General features: G+C 33.5%; 2 protein-coding genes and 1 pseudogene across 2 annotated transcripts; 2 read left to right on the top strand and 1 right to left on the bottom strand.

Moving 5' to 3' along the window:
• Nucleotides 1-2980: 2980 nt before the first annotated feature.
• LOC105124429 (uncharacterized) lies at nucleotides 2981-4940 on the bottom strand (annotated as a pseudogene).
• Nucleotides 4941-6797: 1857 nt separating this feature from the next.
• On the top strand, nucleotides 6798-9596 carry LOC105124428 (uncharacterized; the record flags this gene model as incomplete). The annotated part of the gene is made up of 7 exons (XM_011024449.1): nucleotides 6798-6934; nucleotides 7027-7138; nucleotides 7224-7306; nucleotides 7719-7782; nucleotides 7898-8015; nucleotides 8459-8613; nucleotides 9336-9596. Coding segments are annotated over 7 exons (753 nt in total), but the record flags the coding sequence as incomplete, so codon positions are not given.
• A 5494-nt stretch (nucleotides 9597-15090) lies between these two features.
• LOC105124260 (nucleoside diphosphate kinase 3-like) lies at nucleotides 15091-18356 on the top strand. The gene is made up of 7 exons (XM_011024199.1): nucleotides 15091-15307; nucleotides 16004-16135; nucleotides 17035-17072; nucleotides 17182-17232; nucleotides 17432-17599; nucleotides 17683-17795; nucleotides 18048-18356. The coding sequence occupies exons 1-7, from the start codon at nucleotides 15223-15225 to the stop codon at nucleotides 18169-18171; spliced, it is 711 nt and encodes a 236-aa protein (XP_011022501.1). The 5' UTR covers nucleotides 15091-15222; the 3' UTR covers nucleotides 18172-18356.
• Nucleotides 18357-18476: the final 120 nt, after the last annotated feature.

Raw genomic sequence — 18476 nt, 5'->3', positions numbered from 1 at the left:
CACCTCATTTTTATTGGTTTCATTGTCTTTTAAGGTTTGATTTTTTTTTAGAATCATGTGAAGCATATTGCAAACATCGTAGATACACAAGTTATGAGTAATAAAGCTTCAAGGATAAAAAATTCATCATTAACAACAACAAGAATTTCATTTATTTAAAGTACTTTAATAAATAAGTGTCATTTTTTATTTTAATTTAAGCATTGTTATTTATATTATTAATATACGTGCTAGGACTTTGAACTTGTAAATATTACAGGTTTTATTATATGCTTAGTATACATGCTATTATTATTTTTATTATATTTATGTTAAAAACATGATTGTCTTGAATTTTTTTTTCTTACATGTTTATAGATTTAAAATTGCATACATTATAAACCTACCTTGAATAATCTTTTATGTTTTGTATGCTTTTATTATAATAAACTAAATATTTTTGCTCACTAGTCTAATATAACAAAACATATTTTAACAACAAACTATACTCAAATTATGTAGTAAAATGTTTTTAAGTCAGAGAGTAAGAGTATTAAGTCAAAGATTAAGAGTCTAATTATTAACGCAATGCATTACACATGTAAATGAGTCATAAATTGTTTTTCTAAAATAAATATACATGGCATGGATTCTGTACACGCACGTGCGCACACCAAATCAACCTTTTAAATTCTAACATACCTTTTTCGGTTTAAATCATTTTTATTGAATTCATCTCTTTAAAACAAACTTATTGATATTAAAGTTAGTGTTTTTAACGGTAAATCAAAACACTTTTTTTGGTTTCCGCTATGCTTTTATCAACTAGATTTAAGGTTCAAACCACCTCAATTAAATTTATCTCTTTAAGATCAACTAATAATAATATAATTATTAAATTTATCCCTTCAAGATGAACCAGTAATAATATATTTGTGTTTTTTTTAGCTAGAATGTTGTTAGTCAAAAGCTTTTTATGTTCACTCTCTCTTACTAAAATATAATAAAAATAAAATTTTATAATTGAAACATAGAATTTAAAATTTACAAGAATTAAAGTGCAAAAAACACCTTCCTGAACGATGTAACAAATAATACTTTAGTTTTTTTTAATTAAGAACATAAAAATTTTAAATATGCACAATATCTTTTTTATACAATTAAATAAACACTATATAATAGCATATAAATATTAGCTCCAAAAAGATATATTTACAGTATATTATTATAAATATTAAGGGGAAAAAAACCAGAAAAGTGGACCGCACCAACCCAGTCGGCGAGACCCGAACACAGCCCGGTCCCAAAGAGCTAACCGATCCCTACGCAAGTGGGACCAATATTAGAAAGATCAACGGCACAGATTGCACATGAAAACATTCAAATGTAAAAGAAGAAACACGCAAGCCCAGCTATTCTTTGACAAAAAACGCTAACATCGCCGTCAATTGCACCAGAAGAAGACTCTCCTTCGCGTCGTTTCAATTAACATAGAGAAAAAAGAAGAGAGCGATGGGAGGAGCACAAGCTTTGAAGAGAATCCCTCGCATCAAATTCCCTCAAAGACACTCCACCAAATCCTCTGGTTCACTCGTCTTTTATTAATCTTTGATTTCACCTTATTGCTTCTTTTTTTGTTGCTTGATGTGATCTGTTGTTAAAAATTGTTTCGGCAGTAGCAACACATACCATTACACCATCCATTGAACTGTAGGTCCCATAAATCGAATGATTGTGATTATTTTCGCTATAATTAGTATTAGTCGAGATCCATTGCTGCATGTTTATTTGCGATCATGTAGTATAAAATATGCAATTTTCGTTAACTTATAATATATGCTTTAGGAAATATGAACTGAACTGTCTCCGAAGGCTGCTACATACTGAGTGTTGAGGAAATTGATTGTTAGGTAATGGGTCGCAGCCGGAAGAAGCATTGAGATTTGGGAGTGCTTATCAAGCTTTCTTTTCTAACTTCAAGGCTTCAACTTCTGTTGGAGGGAAAGCTTCTCTTCAGCCCAAGCGAACTCCAGTTTCGAATGAGGAGATTGAGGCGATCTTGGTATGTTAAAATATTTTTTTACGTGTTGTTTACGCAATAAGCTCACCTGCATTCTCAATATGGTGATCTGATTACTAATGAAACACTGAATTATGCTACTGCTGGGTGCTAATTATTTAGCCTTGGTGGTAAATAGGTTTCTAGTTTGGTGCAAGTGCAAGAAGAGGCATTGAAATTGAAATTTGTTGTTATGCGTCAAGTAGTAAACAAATTGTCATAGATTTTGCTTCTGATATCTCGAGCATTTTGATTTTGATTTTGATTTTTTTTTTTAATCTTCTAAGCTTGGTTATGAAACCTAATATATTGAAAGGGTAACGTTAGAGTTTGTTTATATTCTGATTTCATGTTTTCTCCTTGCATTTGACGCAATAAAACAGATTGTTTTGTGGGTCTCTTCTGGGTTGTTAAACAAATGAATTGTTAGGTAATCCAACAGCTCGTAAGTCATGCATAGCATGCATTGAACAAGACACGCCCAATTCACTTCACAAGCATGATATATTTTTCTTGCTTCTCATTCTTTCAGTTGCTGGCTACTAATTTACCTCTTTATGCAATCCTTTGGCAGTTGGGTGGATGTATCTGAGCTTCTCTTGGAGCTCTGAAAAGGGAGCTGCAACATTCGTTTTTGCTCTTTTAGTTTTCAAATACAAGAGTTCATTTCAACCAATACCATTGCTTTGTATGGAGTTCATTGAAACACAATCACTAATTCAATTTTCAATGTAATTGAGGTTTTCTTGGCTCACACATGGTTTGTTGATTATTGATACTTTGACGGTGGTGAGATTTTTACAAATAATGGAGGGTTTCTTGGCTCACACATGGTTTGTTGATTATTGATACTTTGATGGTGTGATATTTTTATAAATAATTGAGGTTTTCTTGGCTCACACATGGTTTGTTTATTATTGATAGTTTGATGGTGTGAGATTTTTACAAAATGGAGTTTATTGCTGCCTGAACTGGAATTGATACATATTCAAAGGATTTGAGCAAACACTATTTGTAACAGGAAAATGTAACTAGGAAGATGATTGTGATTCAGTTTCATAGAATGCTTCGATTATTGCGGACCCGGGATTTTTTCCTGGAGGGCCCTTCTCCCTACGTTCCAGCTCTTCCAGGCGGATAGTAACTAGCTCTTCCAGGCGGAAAGTAACTAGCTTATCCCAGTTTCCTCCTTCAAAGATAACTCCAGCCTTTCCGTCAGTGATTCGCTGAACAATGCCAGTGTACATGTAAAATGGGTTATTCGGGTTCTTCACAATGGCAGTCATACCAGGCAACAGCAGTGGCAGTTCTGGTGGTTTTGGCCTGCTTGTGATTGTAAGCTTCGGAACTGATTGTTTCTTTGGAGGTGGGTTTTCCTCAATGAATCTTTTCAACCCCTTCCCTCCACCAGGAAAACCCCCTGTTAATCCCATCAGCTTTTTCAAAAGCATCATCCGGCACGCTTGATTTTTCCAAGCTACCTGAATTTTCTTCTCTACCAGCAGTTGATGATGCTTATTCTTCAATGTTTCTCTTTAGTTCTTGTTGCACACCTTTTTCTTCATTACAGAGTTCCCTGCCTCCCAGGATCTCGAAAAGGTCAAGTTTGGCACATGTTTTAAGTTTCAGCCTATGATCTTTGGGGATCAAGAGTATGGTTTATGAGGATGATTGAAGCAGTTGTTTTGACCAAGAAAGTTGGACCTAAGTAGAGTATTTTAAGAGTGATAGAAGACGCCATAGTTTGGTGTTCCATAAGCCGCCAGCCCTGCAGAAAGAAAGGAGAGAGCCTTCACTTAATGTTTGATGGATAGTCCTATCACTTAATGTTTGCCACTAATATATTTCTGTCACTATTGTGTTATCTGACTGACCCATCATGCATTGACATTATGGCCCCAATTGATAATAGATATATCAGTCATGCTCTATGGCGGGTCGAATGAGGAAAAAAAAATTAATATTTAGTCAACGTAACTGCGTTTTAAAAAAAATCAATATTTAATGACAAAATTGATGCTGAGTTAGTTCTGCCCGAGTTAATATACTGCGGTTCAAATCCCAATTGTTTAGCACAACTCGGAACATCCTGGCTGGTCCTATCAAAGTTACGATGCACCACTGTACTCAACATCATGCCACTTATAATTGGTGGGAGGAAAATAGTAATTGAGCGTTGAATTAGACAAAGCTCCATGATGTCTCTTATCACGTTTATGCTGTAATTCTTCCCTTCTTCCAGCAGATAGAATTGCTCCGGTAGCAGCGGCATTGAAGGAAGAGAAGACGGAGTATAAAAGCAACTTCTGAAAAAAGGATGTTTTAAGGCCTCCTCAGCAGAGGACCTATTGAAGGATTCCAAGAACAAAGCTTCCTGATCAGGTTGATTGCATCCCCACTAGTAGATGGTATAAACGCAGAAAGCTGGACACCATCAAACTTTGGAAATTGGTAGCTATTAGTCCTTGCAAAATGAATTCCTTCAGCCCAGGAACCCGTTGTCGGACTGCCTAGTACACTACATATTTTGTACACCTGGTTTGCTTCAGTAGTACCAGGAAAAAGCGGACGGAGAGTAAATCACTCGACCATGATAGCACCCATAGCCCACATCAACCTTAGAACTATAAAAATCTGATTGTAGCATCACTTCAGGCACCCGATACCAGCGTGTGGAGACATATTGTGTATATAGTGGCAACGAATTGATTTCTCTTGCAAGACCGAAATCAGCAATCTTACGATGTCATTAGTAATTAACAAATTCTCTGGCTTCATGTCGCGATGAAAATATACTTTTTGATGCAAGACCCTGAAACACCTGACAGCTCAAGTTCCTAACTTCAGCTTCTGAGAACATGTTTTTCCTGTGTCCAGGGACTTGATAAAGGTTCTGTTCCATGTACTCGAAAACGAAATACAAAATGCTGTTTTCGCGAATAAGTTCTGTAAGCATCACGATGTTTGAATGATTTAACTTCTTCTGTAAGGATTTCACTTCTCTTAAATCCAGGCATTCCTCCCGGAGTCATACTTTTTCTTCGTCTGCTTTGGCAACAGCTTCACCAGACTATTAATTCCCTGTTTAACACTGCCAAAGTCCTCCTCCCAGGTTCTTTAATCAACTTACACCTCTCCATAAAATCAAAAGACCTAAAAGAACTCCAAAAAAAAAAATCCTAGTTGGATACTTCTTGAATTGAGTAACAACATTGATAACAATATTTTAGGTTTTAGATCTAAGCTAGTGCACAAGACTCTGAAAGCAAACTGCACAGTTTCTAATCAATTAGTACCTGTTCGTTCTCTCGATCACTTCCTCTGCTGTAAAAAAAAAAGAATATTAAACTAAATAGGAAACAATTATATTTATATTATTGTAGCTGTTTGAATCATGTATTATCCATGGGGCTATCTGATTTGAAATTCTTGGATAACAAGGACAGAAAATAGGAGGGCGTTTTCTTTTTAAAAAAGGGAGGACACAGGAACCTGCCAAATTCATATGCCATAGGAACCATGGCCAATAATGCCAGTGGCCATAGCAAGAAGAGCCAACGAAGCGAAAGGCCCAAAAGGATAATTATGAAATTTTACCCTTCACTACTAAATAACCAATAAAAAGTCCACTTTTGTTCATATTCTTATTTTATTTTTCTATCATTTTTTCTCTCTCGCATGCTATAATATCTCATAATTTAAAAAAAAAAAAAAAGTAATTGAAAGGGGCTATTTAATGATTTTTGCCTAACATTATACATTTTTGAAAAGTAGAAAGATAATATTGATGAGTTTTGAAATATATGGACAGAAGTAGAGGATTGATGAATATATAAGAGCAAAAATGAAGTTCAAACAACCAAAAAAACTACTATACCTAACAGTCACGATGTTGTATATATATTTCGATGGTGGGTCAAACCACTTTCCGTGTGCTCAACAAGAAGAAGCAAAACACAACATAACGATATCCATTAATCTTTCTTTCTCTGTAATAAAGAAAACCAAAAAAAGTCTCTTTCTACGACAGACAAAAGGCATACATACGGTAAGCAAAGCAGTCCACTTTGTCTTTAATCATCTATTCTTAAATTATTATCTTATCTGTTTGATGATCAAGGAATTTTTTTTTTCTTTTTATGTGAGCGGCAGCAAGGCTATGTAATTAAGTTCGTTTTCTGTTTCAAAAGAATTTTGTTGTTATGAGATTTGATTAGATTCTTTGAGTATGACTTGACGGGCTGGTTGCCTTTTCTTTTTGATCCTCTGGTGTCTTGTAGTTGTTGATTTTAGTGTACAAATTGGTGGAGCTTTGTGCTATCTGGGAAATCTCAAGCACTTCTTTTATCGGTGATTTGAGGTTGATGAGGCTTCTTTCTAAGGGCTTAATGGAGAAGAACTTATGGGGTTGGCGATTTATGTGTTTGTTTGTTTTGGCAGCTTTTATTTTAGATTTCCATCGCAATGCATCCATTGCAAGAATTCTCCGATTAATTTTTATGATTTGCTGAAAATTTAGTTTGATCGTGTCCTCTGAGTTTTTTGTTTCCCGTGTGATTATATATATGTACTGCCCCTAGGCAATATATTCCAAGCTTTTAAAGCATATTCAAATATCCATTGATTGGAGGGATTGATTTTTACGTGCTGAGCTTTATAAAGTTAATCGTTTGTTCAAGTTGAATTATCTAGTGCATATCTCTCATTCTGATCTGTTTTCTTTTCTTGCCATAGGTTTTGTATCATCTTCTTCAAATAAACACGTAGCTTCATTGATGATAGTCCTGGGAGGTTAAATATTATCCCCGATCACTTTCAAGTCTCAACCTCTGGTGAGGACACTCCTCAAACCATAACTTCATCTACTGAACAGCCAAAAATTGATAATTCATCCAGGTACTTGTTTTTTCCTTGAAGAAAAGGAAACGAAGGAGAGAGTGATCCACGAGCTTTGTATCGATTTTGTTTCTTCCTCTGATTTAGAATAGGTCAAGTAGCCATTTCTGGTCTGGGAGAAAACTACAAAGTGCTGCATTCATGCTGAATTTGTTTAGCCTGCGAAGGCTGTCATGGGGTTCTAGCACCAATGGTCAGGAAAAGGTTTATCAAACGACCCTTTAAGACATGCTTATAAATTATTTTAAAGTTATGGTGTCTAATCAGGAAATTGTATTTTGATTTGCAGGTTGAGTTAAGTGTGGTAGAGTTAGAATCGCTTCGATCAGAACTTGCTTGCTTAGAAGAGAGGGAAGCTCATTTGAAAGCTCAGTAAGGACTACTTTATCATAGGCTGGAAAACTGTAGTGTTCAATTTAGCACAGCAGATAATAAATCTATTGATTAGATCATTGGCAATGATCAGCAGAAGTGAACACAAACAAATGATGCAGTTAGGGAAAACCATGACTAAATTTAATTTTGGACCTAAACATTGTCAAGAGATTGTTCTCAATCTTCTATTTTGTATGAAAGTTTCAGTTTCAAGAATTAGTAATAAAATGAACTTAGACCTTCCTTTCAAAATTCGTTGCGTATTTATAAGGTTTATTTACAATAATTCATATTCAACTCTTGAATATCTCAACGTGACAAAACATGAAATTCAGCATACTCGGTTTCTGATAAGTTGGAATAATGCTCTTGGTTAATGCAAATCAACAGCAAAATCTTTTCTGTACAGGTTGCAACATGTTGATGAAATTCTGCGCTCTGCTCGGTTCTCTGGTTATTTGTACATCCGAACTGTAATTAATTTCTCCTACTTGCTTACGCCACTCTCTTTTCGGATTTTAATGCAATTTTTTATGGACCTAGCAGTTAACGGTTCTTTTTTCCACCTCTTTTCTCCCTCCTTTACAGAGATGGACAGCTCTACCTGGGGAGCCTCCACCACTTGATGATGCCGATGTAGATGATTGGCTTCCTCGCTTTGTTGTCCTTAATGGACCGTGCATCTTTTTCTATTTGTTGTCCACAGGTAACTGGTTTCGTTTTTCCCTCCCTAATGTCACCCATGCTTTTAGCCATGTGTGGGTTTTTAGAGCACCTGTGATGATTTATGTCTCAAAATCAGCGAGTATGATCAGGAAGGACAACCATCACAATAGTACTCATCCTCCATATCCACCTTTCTCCACCCTTCCGTATAGCTTATAGCATGTTGTAATTTTCTATGATGTTGTGTTTTCTTTTTCTGCCAATAAATGGTGATGCATTAGAATGGGAGACCCTCCTATATCCAGGGAAAACATGTTCAACAGAAAATTTGAAGTTCTCGGCTTTTACCTGCTCCACTTGTGTTGATGATGCTGCTACTACATTTTTTTTCTTTGGGTTTCAAATATTACTTAAGTTGCAATCTGATTTTGTTATTTGAATCTGCATTCAAATTTCTTGTTGATTGAAAAGAAATTTATGCAGATTTGAGTCCTCAAGATTCCACTCTATTATCAGATATTGTTGAAGTAGGTTCTCTCCCAAGCCTTACGCGAGAATCTGATCAGACATGGCATTCCTTTTATATCTTAACTCGTCAAGGGCTGCGATATGAATGCTCAAGCATTTCTGAAGTACAGGTAATTCCATTATTGTTCGTACGCTTCACAGTATTCAATGCAGTTGATAGGTGCCAATGTATTCGATTTTCTAATCAAATTAAACGAATACTTCTGTAAACATATGCAAATGGGGGCATACATATGCACACACATCCACACCCACATAAATATGTTATCGTTGCTTGATCTACTGCATCCTTTCCAAGGATACGTTGACTTTCCTTTTGTACAATTTTTTGGTATGGCCCTATGTTTTTTCCCTTGATTGATAGGGGGTGATTAAGGTGAAATTAAATCTTTGTCTGCATAAGAACCTTCTATCAATACAAGCTCGTTAGTGTTTCATTTGATGCCTTGTAATTTCTAATTTGTTTGATAATTGAGTGATAAACAATTTTAGGGAGGCATGATAAAATAAGAATGGCCTACAACTGAGCTTCCTGCTTACGTTTGTTGCATCCTGTTGTGTGCCTTCATGTGCTCATGGTTATCATTGAAAATATTGCTCACTTGAAAGTGCTTTGAAATTTCCCTTGCATAACAATTTATTCAGAGATGACACCAAATAGATTCAGATGATAAACACAGCACCGGTTAATGTTTTTGAAAACCATCTATTAGAAAACCATTCTTTTCCATTTTAACGCCAGAGTTTTACATATTAAGAGAGCTCTCTTGTTATTTCCACAAGTATCAATATATTTTAAGTTGATGTTTCATGTCCTCCCCTCCTTCCTCAGGTGGATTCATGGCTGAAGGTGTTGCAGACTGACATCAAGTCGGGTTCTGAGACAAAAGTTCCGAATGGCTCCAGGGATGTGTAAAATATGCTTGTTTTTAACAGTAAGCTCTGTGCATTGCAAAAATATGCTGTTACGCTTTAGATTCATGAACTTTAGACTGGATTATGATATCACTAACTCATTCGTTGTAAAAATATTCTGTTACGCTTTAGATTCATGAACTTTAGACTGGATTATGATATCACTAACTCATTCGTTGTAAAAATATGCTGTTACGCTTTAGATTCATGAACTTTAGACTGGATTATGATATCACTGGTCATTGTAATTGCAATTTGCTGCAGGAGGGAGAGATAAAAGCGGTTCGTGTACAGAAAAATTGACAATTTAATCGAATACTAGTTAATGTCAGTACCAACTGTTCCTGTCAGAGTTATATTTAACTTCTACTAACATGAAGTTGCTATTCCTGCATTTTGAGAATGGTAAATGGTCCTTGTTTCATAAATGTCAACATTTTGAAGCTCGAAGATTCCAAGCTTGGAAAAATCTCGAATTCTCTGGCACCGACCAAACACGAATATCCAGCAGCTACAGACATCATGTAAAGCTTGTCTGAGAGAACATTGAATTTTGTTTTTTAAAGTTTTTTTTAAAAAAATATTAAAATTATTAAAAAATATTAATTTAAAGTTTAAAAAAAAATTGAAAAGTATAATTGAACTGCAGTAATATGCCAACCGACCACATGTTCTCTGAGGATTTTTTTTTTTTTTTAATTTGAAACAATTTGGGGTTTCAACCTTGAGCTAAACACTAGTAGTGAATGCCTGCTGGTCACTTGCGCTGTGTCTTTCAGAGGTACTGTGCTCCTTGTTTAAGGAATCAATCTGTCATTAAGATGAAATTTGAAAGAGATCTTCACTCTTTGATGAGGGAAAAAAGGTTTTCTAGTGAATTAGTAGAATGAAGCTTTTCTTTCTTTTCCAAAGTATCATAAATGAAAACTTTGAACTCAGTTCTTTTAGGCATTGGAGCACCAGCCAGGACCACGAGGCAAAACTACTTGAACTTACAAGCGAATCACAAAAAAAAAAAAAATCATCAGTAAAAGGAAAACATAATTTGTGAAACCCGTAAGAACATTTTGAATTGAATTCAAAACTTGGTTAGTATAGTGTTTCTTTACTCTTTTCTTTGTTTTGAAAGTTTATTATGAACAATTACAAAGAACCCCACATTTCTTATTCTAGGGTTCACACTCAAATTGAGGAAAATGGATGCATTGTAAGGATTTGTGTAGGAGATATGGTCTAAGTGATGACTAGTTTTAAAAACATGACAAAAAAATTAAAACAAACCAGGGAGAAAACTAGTCTCCTTGGTTTCGGCCAATAACGAGCAAAAAGGAGGGGGTGATAATTTTAGGCTAAATTTTTTGAAATGTGTGTTTACCTACTAAATAAATGTAAATAATGTGCTTAAAAAAGATTCTAGGATTTATTTACGTGAATTATTTGCCTTGTGGGCTTCGAGGAAAGACAATTAAAATGAAATTGTATAGTTGGGTTGAGATGTTGAAACTTGAAAGTGTGGGCGCTAAAGTGGGAACTTGTACTTGGAAAACTTTAGATGGAATTTGGAAATAAATTGGATGTGGTGTAGGGTGTCATGTATTCATGGGGAGGAATCTGGGGTTGGCAGTGGTAATTGGGAATTTTGAAATAAATTTGCTTGGTTAGGGAATTTTGAAAATATATATTAGAGGTAAAAAATGTCAATTCTAAATTTGACGATGGCTAGTTCTCAGGGGATTTTTTAGGTTTTAAAATAATATTTTTTATGTTTTTTTAAAAAATATTATCTTAACTTCATTATTTGAATTAATTTTAATTTAATTCTTTATATATAATCTTTCATGTGACTTTCATTAATCTAGGGTTTATTTGTATCAATAACTTATTTTTAGTAGATTTTGATTTTAGGATTTTAGTTTTAAATTGAAATATGTTATGATAAAATCATGGCCTATGAGTGATAATCAAAATGCATGAATGCTAAATTATTGATCATTGTATGATTTCTTTCATGTTTGTGTTCTTGATTTATACATATCTGATTTGATTTTAAATCTATGTTATTGAGTTCATGTTGAATGTTCTTGAGTGTTTTTCATGTTTTTTATTTTTCTAGATTTTGATCCGTTTTGATAAAAAGTTTGAGTTTATGTGTTTTTTTAAGTTTTTGGATTATAGTTTTGGTTTTGGTTTGTTTTTAGATCAAACCAATGAATTTTGATACGATTTATGGTTAAATCAAAAGTTTTGGATCATTATGGTCAGATTAAAATCAGGTTAAAAGTTAAGATTCTATTTGTTGGCAATGTTTTTATTAAAAGTTTTCTTTGGCTTAAAGATATGTTTGATAAACATTCCCTAAACCTATTTTAATAATTTTAGTTTTTTAAAAAAATAGATTTTTGCTAAACATGGTCTTAAAAAAAAATTATACTTGTTGCATATGGTATAATCCTTACAAAAAAAAATTGCATTTTATTCATAAAATAAAAATGAATAAAGTAGCGTTGGTGTAGATTTTTTTTGTTGCATTTTTTTTTTAATTTACAATAAGTTTGAAAACTTTCTTAAAGATTTGAGTAATATTTCAACAATTCTAATTTTTTTTTAAAAAAAATTAATAATCAATATTCTGGTATAATTACTAAACTTATAACTAGATTGATATTTAAATATCAGAAGTTGACCAGAAAATTCTCAATTTATTTAAAATATTTATCAATTTTAATTGAAAGTACTTTTCACTTATAATATACAAGTTGTAAAAAATGATTTTATCTTTTAAAATAAGTAAACTCTCCTAGATAATCTACATAAATTCTTTTTATAAGATTTTATTTTGATATGTGAGCCTATAATAAATTTGAGATATCAAATTTATTTATAATCATAAATTTTTATTTTAAATTATAGATAAATTATTAGTTAGGAATCCATTAATATTTTTAAAACATATCCAAACCATGCAAAAGAATGCTACTAGTTTCTTATTCTAAAATTTAAAATAATATAATTCTATCCAAATCTTCTAATGATTCTACATCAAATAGCTAAGTATTAATTTTTCAACCTCGATATCCAGCCACGCTAGGCGGGCACTTGCAACAATTCTAATAATGTTATGAAAGCACCACTGGCATCACCAGCGTGCTTACAGGTTGGCCCTCTATACAGGAACACTGGAGTCGTCATTGTTTAACCAGAAAGTTGGAAAATTGAAATTGAAATTGAAATGTAGAGCATATACAAAATCCTCAATGCTCGTAGAACTTGTCAAAACTTAAACGAGTTAAATCAAAATGAAAATGTTATTTTCTATATGTAGTGCCGGGAATTTCCAAATTCTCCTGCCGGTAGCCAGACATCTCTAACAAGCTGGCGAAGAGGATCAATTATATCATGTGCAGGAGATTATAAAAAGAAAAAGAAATAAAGTTTTGGCGTTCTAAGCTAGAAAAACATTAAAAGATGAGGACAATATAATGGGACTAGAGTTTCATATAGCCATTACGTTTTGTGCGGTTTGTTTAAAAGCATCAAACTACTTTTTAGGGCACAAACTTAATGGCTAAAATCATAAAGCAAAATATTGTTCTCTCTTTTTTCTTTCTTTTTACAAAAAGGTTTCTAGTTAAAGGGAGGGAATAGGTACCATTTGTCTCCATCGACAAGCTTGCATGCCGAGCATTGGCCCAAAAGAAGCTCATTTCTTGTTACCTAAAGCATAGAGGTCAAAAAAGAAAAGCAAAAAAGAGCTTCCTCTCTTTTTCGCACATATGTAAAAAACTAAACTTGCTTAGTACATCATTGTGGTGTTGTTGTTCGGTTATTTGTTAAAGGAAATATATCCACAGACATTGTTTTCTCTTTCGAGTCTTTTTTTTCTTTCTGTTATTTAATCATTATTATTTTTTATTTAATCCTTTTTTATTAGATTAGTTTAGGATTAAACTTGATTATTTGTTTCATTTAGCTTTGTACTGGCTACTCGCTGTGTCAAGAAAGAAAATCAACTCTCGATTGATGCCCCATTTAAAAATAAAATTGAATTGAATTGAATTAAAATAAAGCAATGAGGATTGAATTTGAACATTAGACAAGTATTAAGCTCCTTTTCCTTGCAAACATCAAGGGCTAAATTGCATGGGTAAAGAGGGATTCAACCTTTTTTTTTAATCTCTCTCTTTTTTTTTAATTTGGTTATTTTACATTGATTTTTTTTCTCTTTTACTATTATACTAGATAGTTTTCTTTGTTGGCTATGTATGGGGAACCAATGATGTGATGGGAATTTTTTGCATGTGTTTGATAATGATTTTGTAAAATAAAATTAATATTATTAATATAAAAAATTAAGCCTTGAAGGACATAATTTGACACCAAAACAATTCCACGTACTGGAAAGGATGGGCAAAACAACTGTACTGGTGCATATATTGAAGTCATCACATTTTAGTGGCTCATTTGGCTCTATCTATAATATAACAACTCATAATTGAGTTTATAGTCGTCTACAGTGAAACACTAAATATTTTTAGTATATTTTTTACATTACTTGTATGATGCTATGAGTTAATTTTTTTATAAAATTATATTTAAGAATTTTAAGTTTGAATGCAACACCTAATCTAAAAATAATATTTATAATAATATTAAACTTACATAACTTAAGTTTAAATAAATTTGACTGCAACACTAGATCCTTAGATGTGGGTCTAACTACAAGGTTATATCATAAAAATATAATAAATTAATAAAAAAACTAACAAAAAGATAAAACACTAATAAAAAAATATAAATTAATTGGGTTAACCCGTCAAACCTGGAATTCGAGTTATGAAAGTTTAATAACTAAATAGAAAAAATAAAATTGACGGGTTAACTGTGTTAAACCGTCAAACCAGGTTAATCTATTAAGCTCGGGATACATGTCATGAAAATCTGATAATTAAATAGAAAAAAATTTAATATTAACAAACTAAACTAAATAAAAAAATTAATTAAAGAGAAAAAAAGTTTAAAAAATAATTTGTATAATGAAAATCTGATAATCATATAAAAAATTTAACATTAAAAAATTAAATTAAAAAAATTATTAAAAGAGAAAAACACAAAGAAAAAAACAAAAAACAAAAACAGTAAAAAAACAAAAAAAAATAAAGAAAAAATAAGATAGCTCAGAGTATTTTAGTATATATTATTATAAATATAATATATAAGTATAGCCGAGGATAAAGTTCAGTACTTTTTCACGCCTTGATTGTAATATAACTATGCATTGCACATCATTTGGAAAAAAGTAAAGAAGAACATTGCAAACATTTTAAAAGTTGTAATTATCACTTAACACCAATCTTTTTAGGAACGTACCAATAAAATAAAGTATTTTATCATTATATAATTATAGCAAAACTGTAATCATGACTCACTTTTTAGAAATCTTTTTCACATCAATTCTCTCCTCGTTTTTTCCAATTGGGACAGCACAACGCAGCATACTCGTGGATCACATTGCGACACCTGCTAAGGTTTGAAGATCAAAAAGCAAAAAGTTTGAACTGGCACCCACGTTGTGGCCTGGCAGTTCCAGGTTTAAAGTTTTATACGTATAAAAAAAAAATCACCTTGGAAAAAAAAAAATCTAAATATCCTAACCGTTAGTTAGTTACTGCATATGATGGATCCTCTCTTCCCAGCTGTCTTCTATAACACCACAGCTCTTTCACTCCCTCTCTTCGCACTTTCATATCATCTCTCTCTCTCTGCATCTCCATTTTGCTAAGCTCACGAAAAGGATATGAATAAAAATGAGCCCTAAGATATGGAGATCTGCTTCTAGAGCTGCACAGTCTCTCCTCTCTTCAGCCTCTAAAAGCTCTCGCTTTTACTCTGGTAATATAATCCATTATCTTTTAGTTCTTTTAAAATTCTATTACTCTGCTTCTGTTTTTATTTACCTGTTGTTTACATTTTGTTATTATTGCTGTTGTTCTTAAATATACTTGATTAGTTTTTTGAATTACTGAAATGTTTAAATCCGAATGTTACGATTTTTTATTTACTGAAATGCTTCTGTTTATGTGATTGTCTATCTTTTTTGAGTTGTTAATTAACATGTGTACGCAAGCGTATTAGAGATGGTGTAATTCTTTTGATTGAGGTTAATTTTTCTTTTTCTTTTTTTCGTATTTAGGCTTATGAAGCAGGGTTTAATGTATTAATACTGTGATTGGAATTATGATTTTGGTGAGCATAAGGAAAAGAAAAAAACAGAAATATCTTGATATTATATAGTCACTTTGGCTCTAATTTAATTTCGTGGTGGAAATCTTTTAATCTCTAATCTGCTTCTGCTTAGTCACTGTAAACATCAGCAACAAGATTTTCTATTTTGCTCCTCGCTGACTTGTCAAATAGGACATTAAGCATGTGTTAATGGCGTTAAAGGCGATTCTTTTCTTGCGTTTTTGCTGAACTTTTCTCATCCCACAAACACGAATGTATGCTACATGTGCAGTAGAAAAATTTAATGTGAGCAGGATTGGAAAAGTTTTTTTTCTGACCCCTTATGAGTTGTCTTATTTGTAGAAGGGAGAGCTGTCACAGCAGCAGTTTCATTCAGTGGGAAGTTGCCTTTCATAGCTTCGGCTCATGGAAGGACTGGTTCTTCAAATTCGGCTAGGCAATGGATTTCAGGGGCTCTTGCATTTCCTGCCGCAGGTTTGGACCAAAAATACTGTGCTTTTGGCCTCTTTATTTTGTGGTTTAATATGGATTTTGCATGTCTTTTCGATCCAATTGGAATTTTGGCATGTATTTTGGCACATCATCATAAACATTTTCTCCTGGATTTACTCATACAAAAAGAAAAGAAAAGAAAAAATGTTTTTTTTTTTTATTTGAAATTTTACTTATTTTCTTCCTACAAAAGCATTGTGTTAGCTCTTCCATATTTCACGTGAAAAAAGGAAAAGAGTCTTCAGCATAGAAATGCATAAAGGAAGAGAAGCCTTGTTCCTTGCTCAAGGTTTTTTAGCACAGTGACTTTCAGGACCTCTTCTAGAGTAATCACTCTGTGCTTAGGCTTAAGCATGGTAACAGTTGAAATGTTAGGCATGGGAATTGATTGCTTCCCTAAATTTCCCCTGACATTCCAGCTGACTTCCAAAATGCATGAATATGTTGGTGCTATCATACATTCTCTGCTTGTCCTTTCACCAGTTTGAGCTTGTGGTCTTACGACCACCCAGCCATCCACCCTTCTTTATGACATCCATTAAATCTTCATTTTCATTTGGGAAGTTGTCTCTTGTGAAAATTGCTTGTCAAGCAATATGGAAATGTGGAAGAAGTAACTTAGAGTTGTAGACACCTTACATTTTCATATCCTTGCCTATCTCACAACTAAAATTCACCTAAACAATGTAAAAAATTTCTTTCTTAGTGTGTGTTTAAGGCTGATCATGTCTATATCTCTTGAAGATATTGATAATTGAGGACGAAAGTCACCAAATAATAGTATGCTTTATGAAATATTTCTTGCTTGCATGATATTATTGATTAGTTTTCCCCCTCTTTAAATATTTGATTTTGACTTTCCTTTCTTCATATTTTTGCAGTATATATGCTCCAAGAACAGGAGGCACATGCTGCTCAGGTAATCTAATGAGGATTTGATCTGTGTCGTTAACTGTCACCTACTCACTGTGCGTCTTTTCTTCCTTCCTTGTCATTCTGTTAATGTTCAATCTTCATTCTCTATTCAGATGGAGCAAACTTTCATTGCCATCAAGCCTGATGGAGTGCAGAGAGGGCTGGTAAGATAAGCATCTGAATTTTGGCATCTTAAAACCCTATTCCTTGGCAACCTTCTTTAGAGTGCACTGATGCAGTCAACTTGAACAAAATTTTGTTGTCTTACCTGTCTAGGTGGTAGCATTTGCTTCTCCCTGTGTTCTGATTGGGCAGGAACTACTTTCTGATGTATAGCTTTTCTGACATGAATTTTTCTTCCAGATTTCTGAAATCATTTCTCGTTTTGAGCGAAAAGGTTTTAAACTCGTAGCAATTAAAGTGGTGGTTCCTTCTAAGGAACATGCTCAGAAACATTATCATGATCTGAAGGAAAGACCGTTCTTTAATGGTCTTTGTGACTTCCTTAGCTCTGGACCTGTTGTTGCCATGGTATGAAAATAGAAAAGCAGGATTTTTACCTCAATGTTTGATGCCTACTCTTTGACATAATTGAACTCATCCAACTCATGCAGGTATGGGAAGGAGAAGGGGTGATCAAATATGGTAGGAAACTTATTGGAGCAACGGATCCTCAGAAATCAGAACCAGGGACTATCAGGGGTGATCTAGCCGTTGCTATTGGAGGGTAACTGAATTTAGTTCAAACATCTAGTTTTCTGGATCTTATGATATTTTACATGGAGCTCGTGATTGTACAGTATTACCTTGCAACTCGATTGACCTTGTGTAATATTAGTGCTGTTGTGTCTTTATTTATCGGGTAACTGACTGTGAAGTATTATGGGACCTGGAAGCCTGCATGATAGTTTGTGTTTCATGTTTTTTAGCCTGTAATTGATTTGCATAGGCTAATCTTCCCCTGGTTTGTTTCATGTAGAAATGTCATTCACGGAAGTGATGGACCCGAGACCGCCAAGGATGAGATTAACTTATGGTTCAAACCAGAGGAAGTGGTTAGCTACACTAGCAATGCTGAGAAGTGGATCTATGGAGTGAACTGATGAATGTTTTTTGTTTTAGCATCTCTCTTCTGGGATCTAGGTCCCTAATAAAGAGTGGGATGGACATAATTGTTAGAATAAATCATTTCGTGTTGAGAGGCGAGTGACAAGATTCCTTAGCTACGAATTACTGGCAATGTGAAATTTGATCATTAATGCATTCCACCTCATTGCTAATCATGGAACTTCTATTTGCCTCCATGTTGCTTATTTACCTCTAGTTAATTTATCATGGCACACCCTGTCATAATACTTGGGGTTGCCAAGATGATCCTCCGGATGGTTTGTTTCCACTTGATATCGTG

This window comes from Populus euphratica, unplaced genomic scaffold, assembly GCF_000495115.2.
Source record: "Populus euphratica unplaced genomic scaffold, PopEup_1.0 scaffold4.1, whole genome shotgun sequence".
NCBI lineage: Eukaryota > Viridiplantae > Streptophyta > Magnoliopsida > Malpighiales > Salicaceae > Populus > Populus euphratica.
The sequence above is the reverse complement of the archived record's forward strand: the minus strand, read 5'-3'. Positions and strand labels throughout refer to the sequence as shown.

Excerpts from the sequence above, each read along its gene's own strand:
- LOC105124260 (XM_011024199.1), top strand. The coding sequence starts at position 15,223 with ATGAGCCCTAAGATATGGAGATCTGCTTCTAGAGCTGCACAGTCTCTC. Across the intron at positions 17,233-17,431 it reads ATGGAGTGCAGAGAGGGCTG|ATTTCTGAAATCATTTCTCG; the intron begins GTAAGATAAGCA and ends TTTTTCTTCCAG. Across the intron at positions 17,796-18,047 it reads CTAGCCGTTGCTATTGGAGG|AAATGTCATTCACGGAAGTG; the intron begins GTAACTGAATTT and ends TGTTTCATGTAG.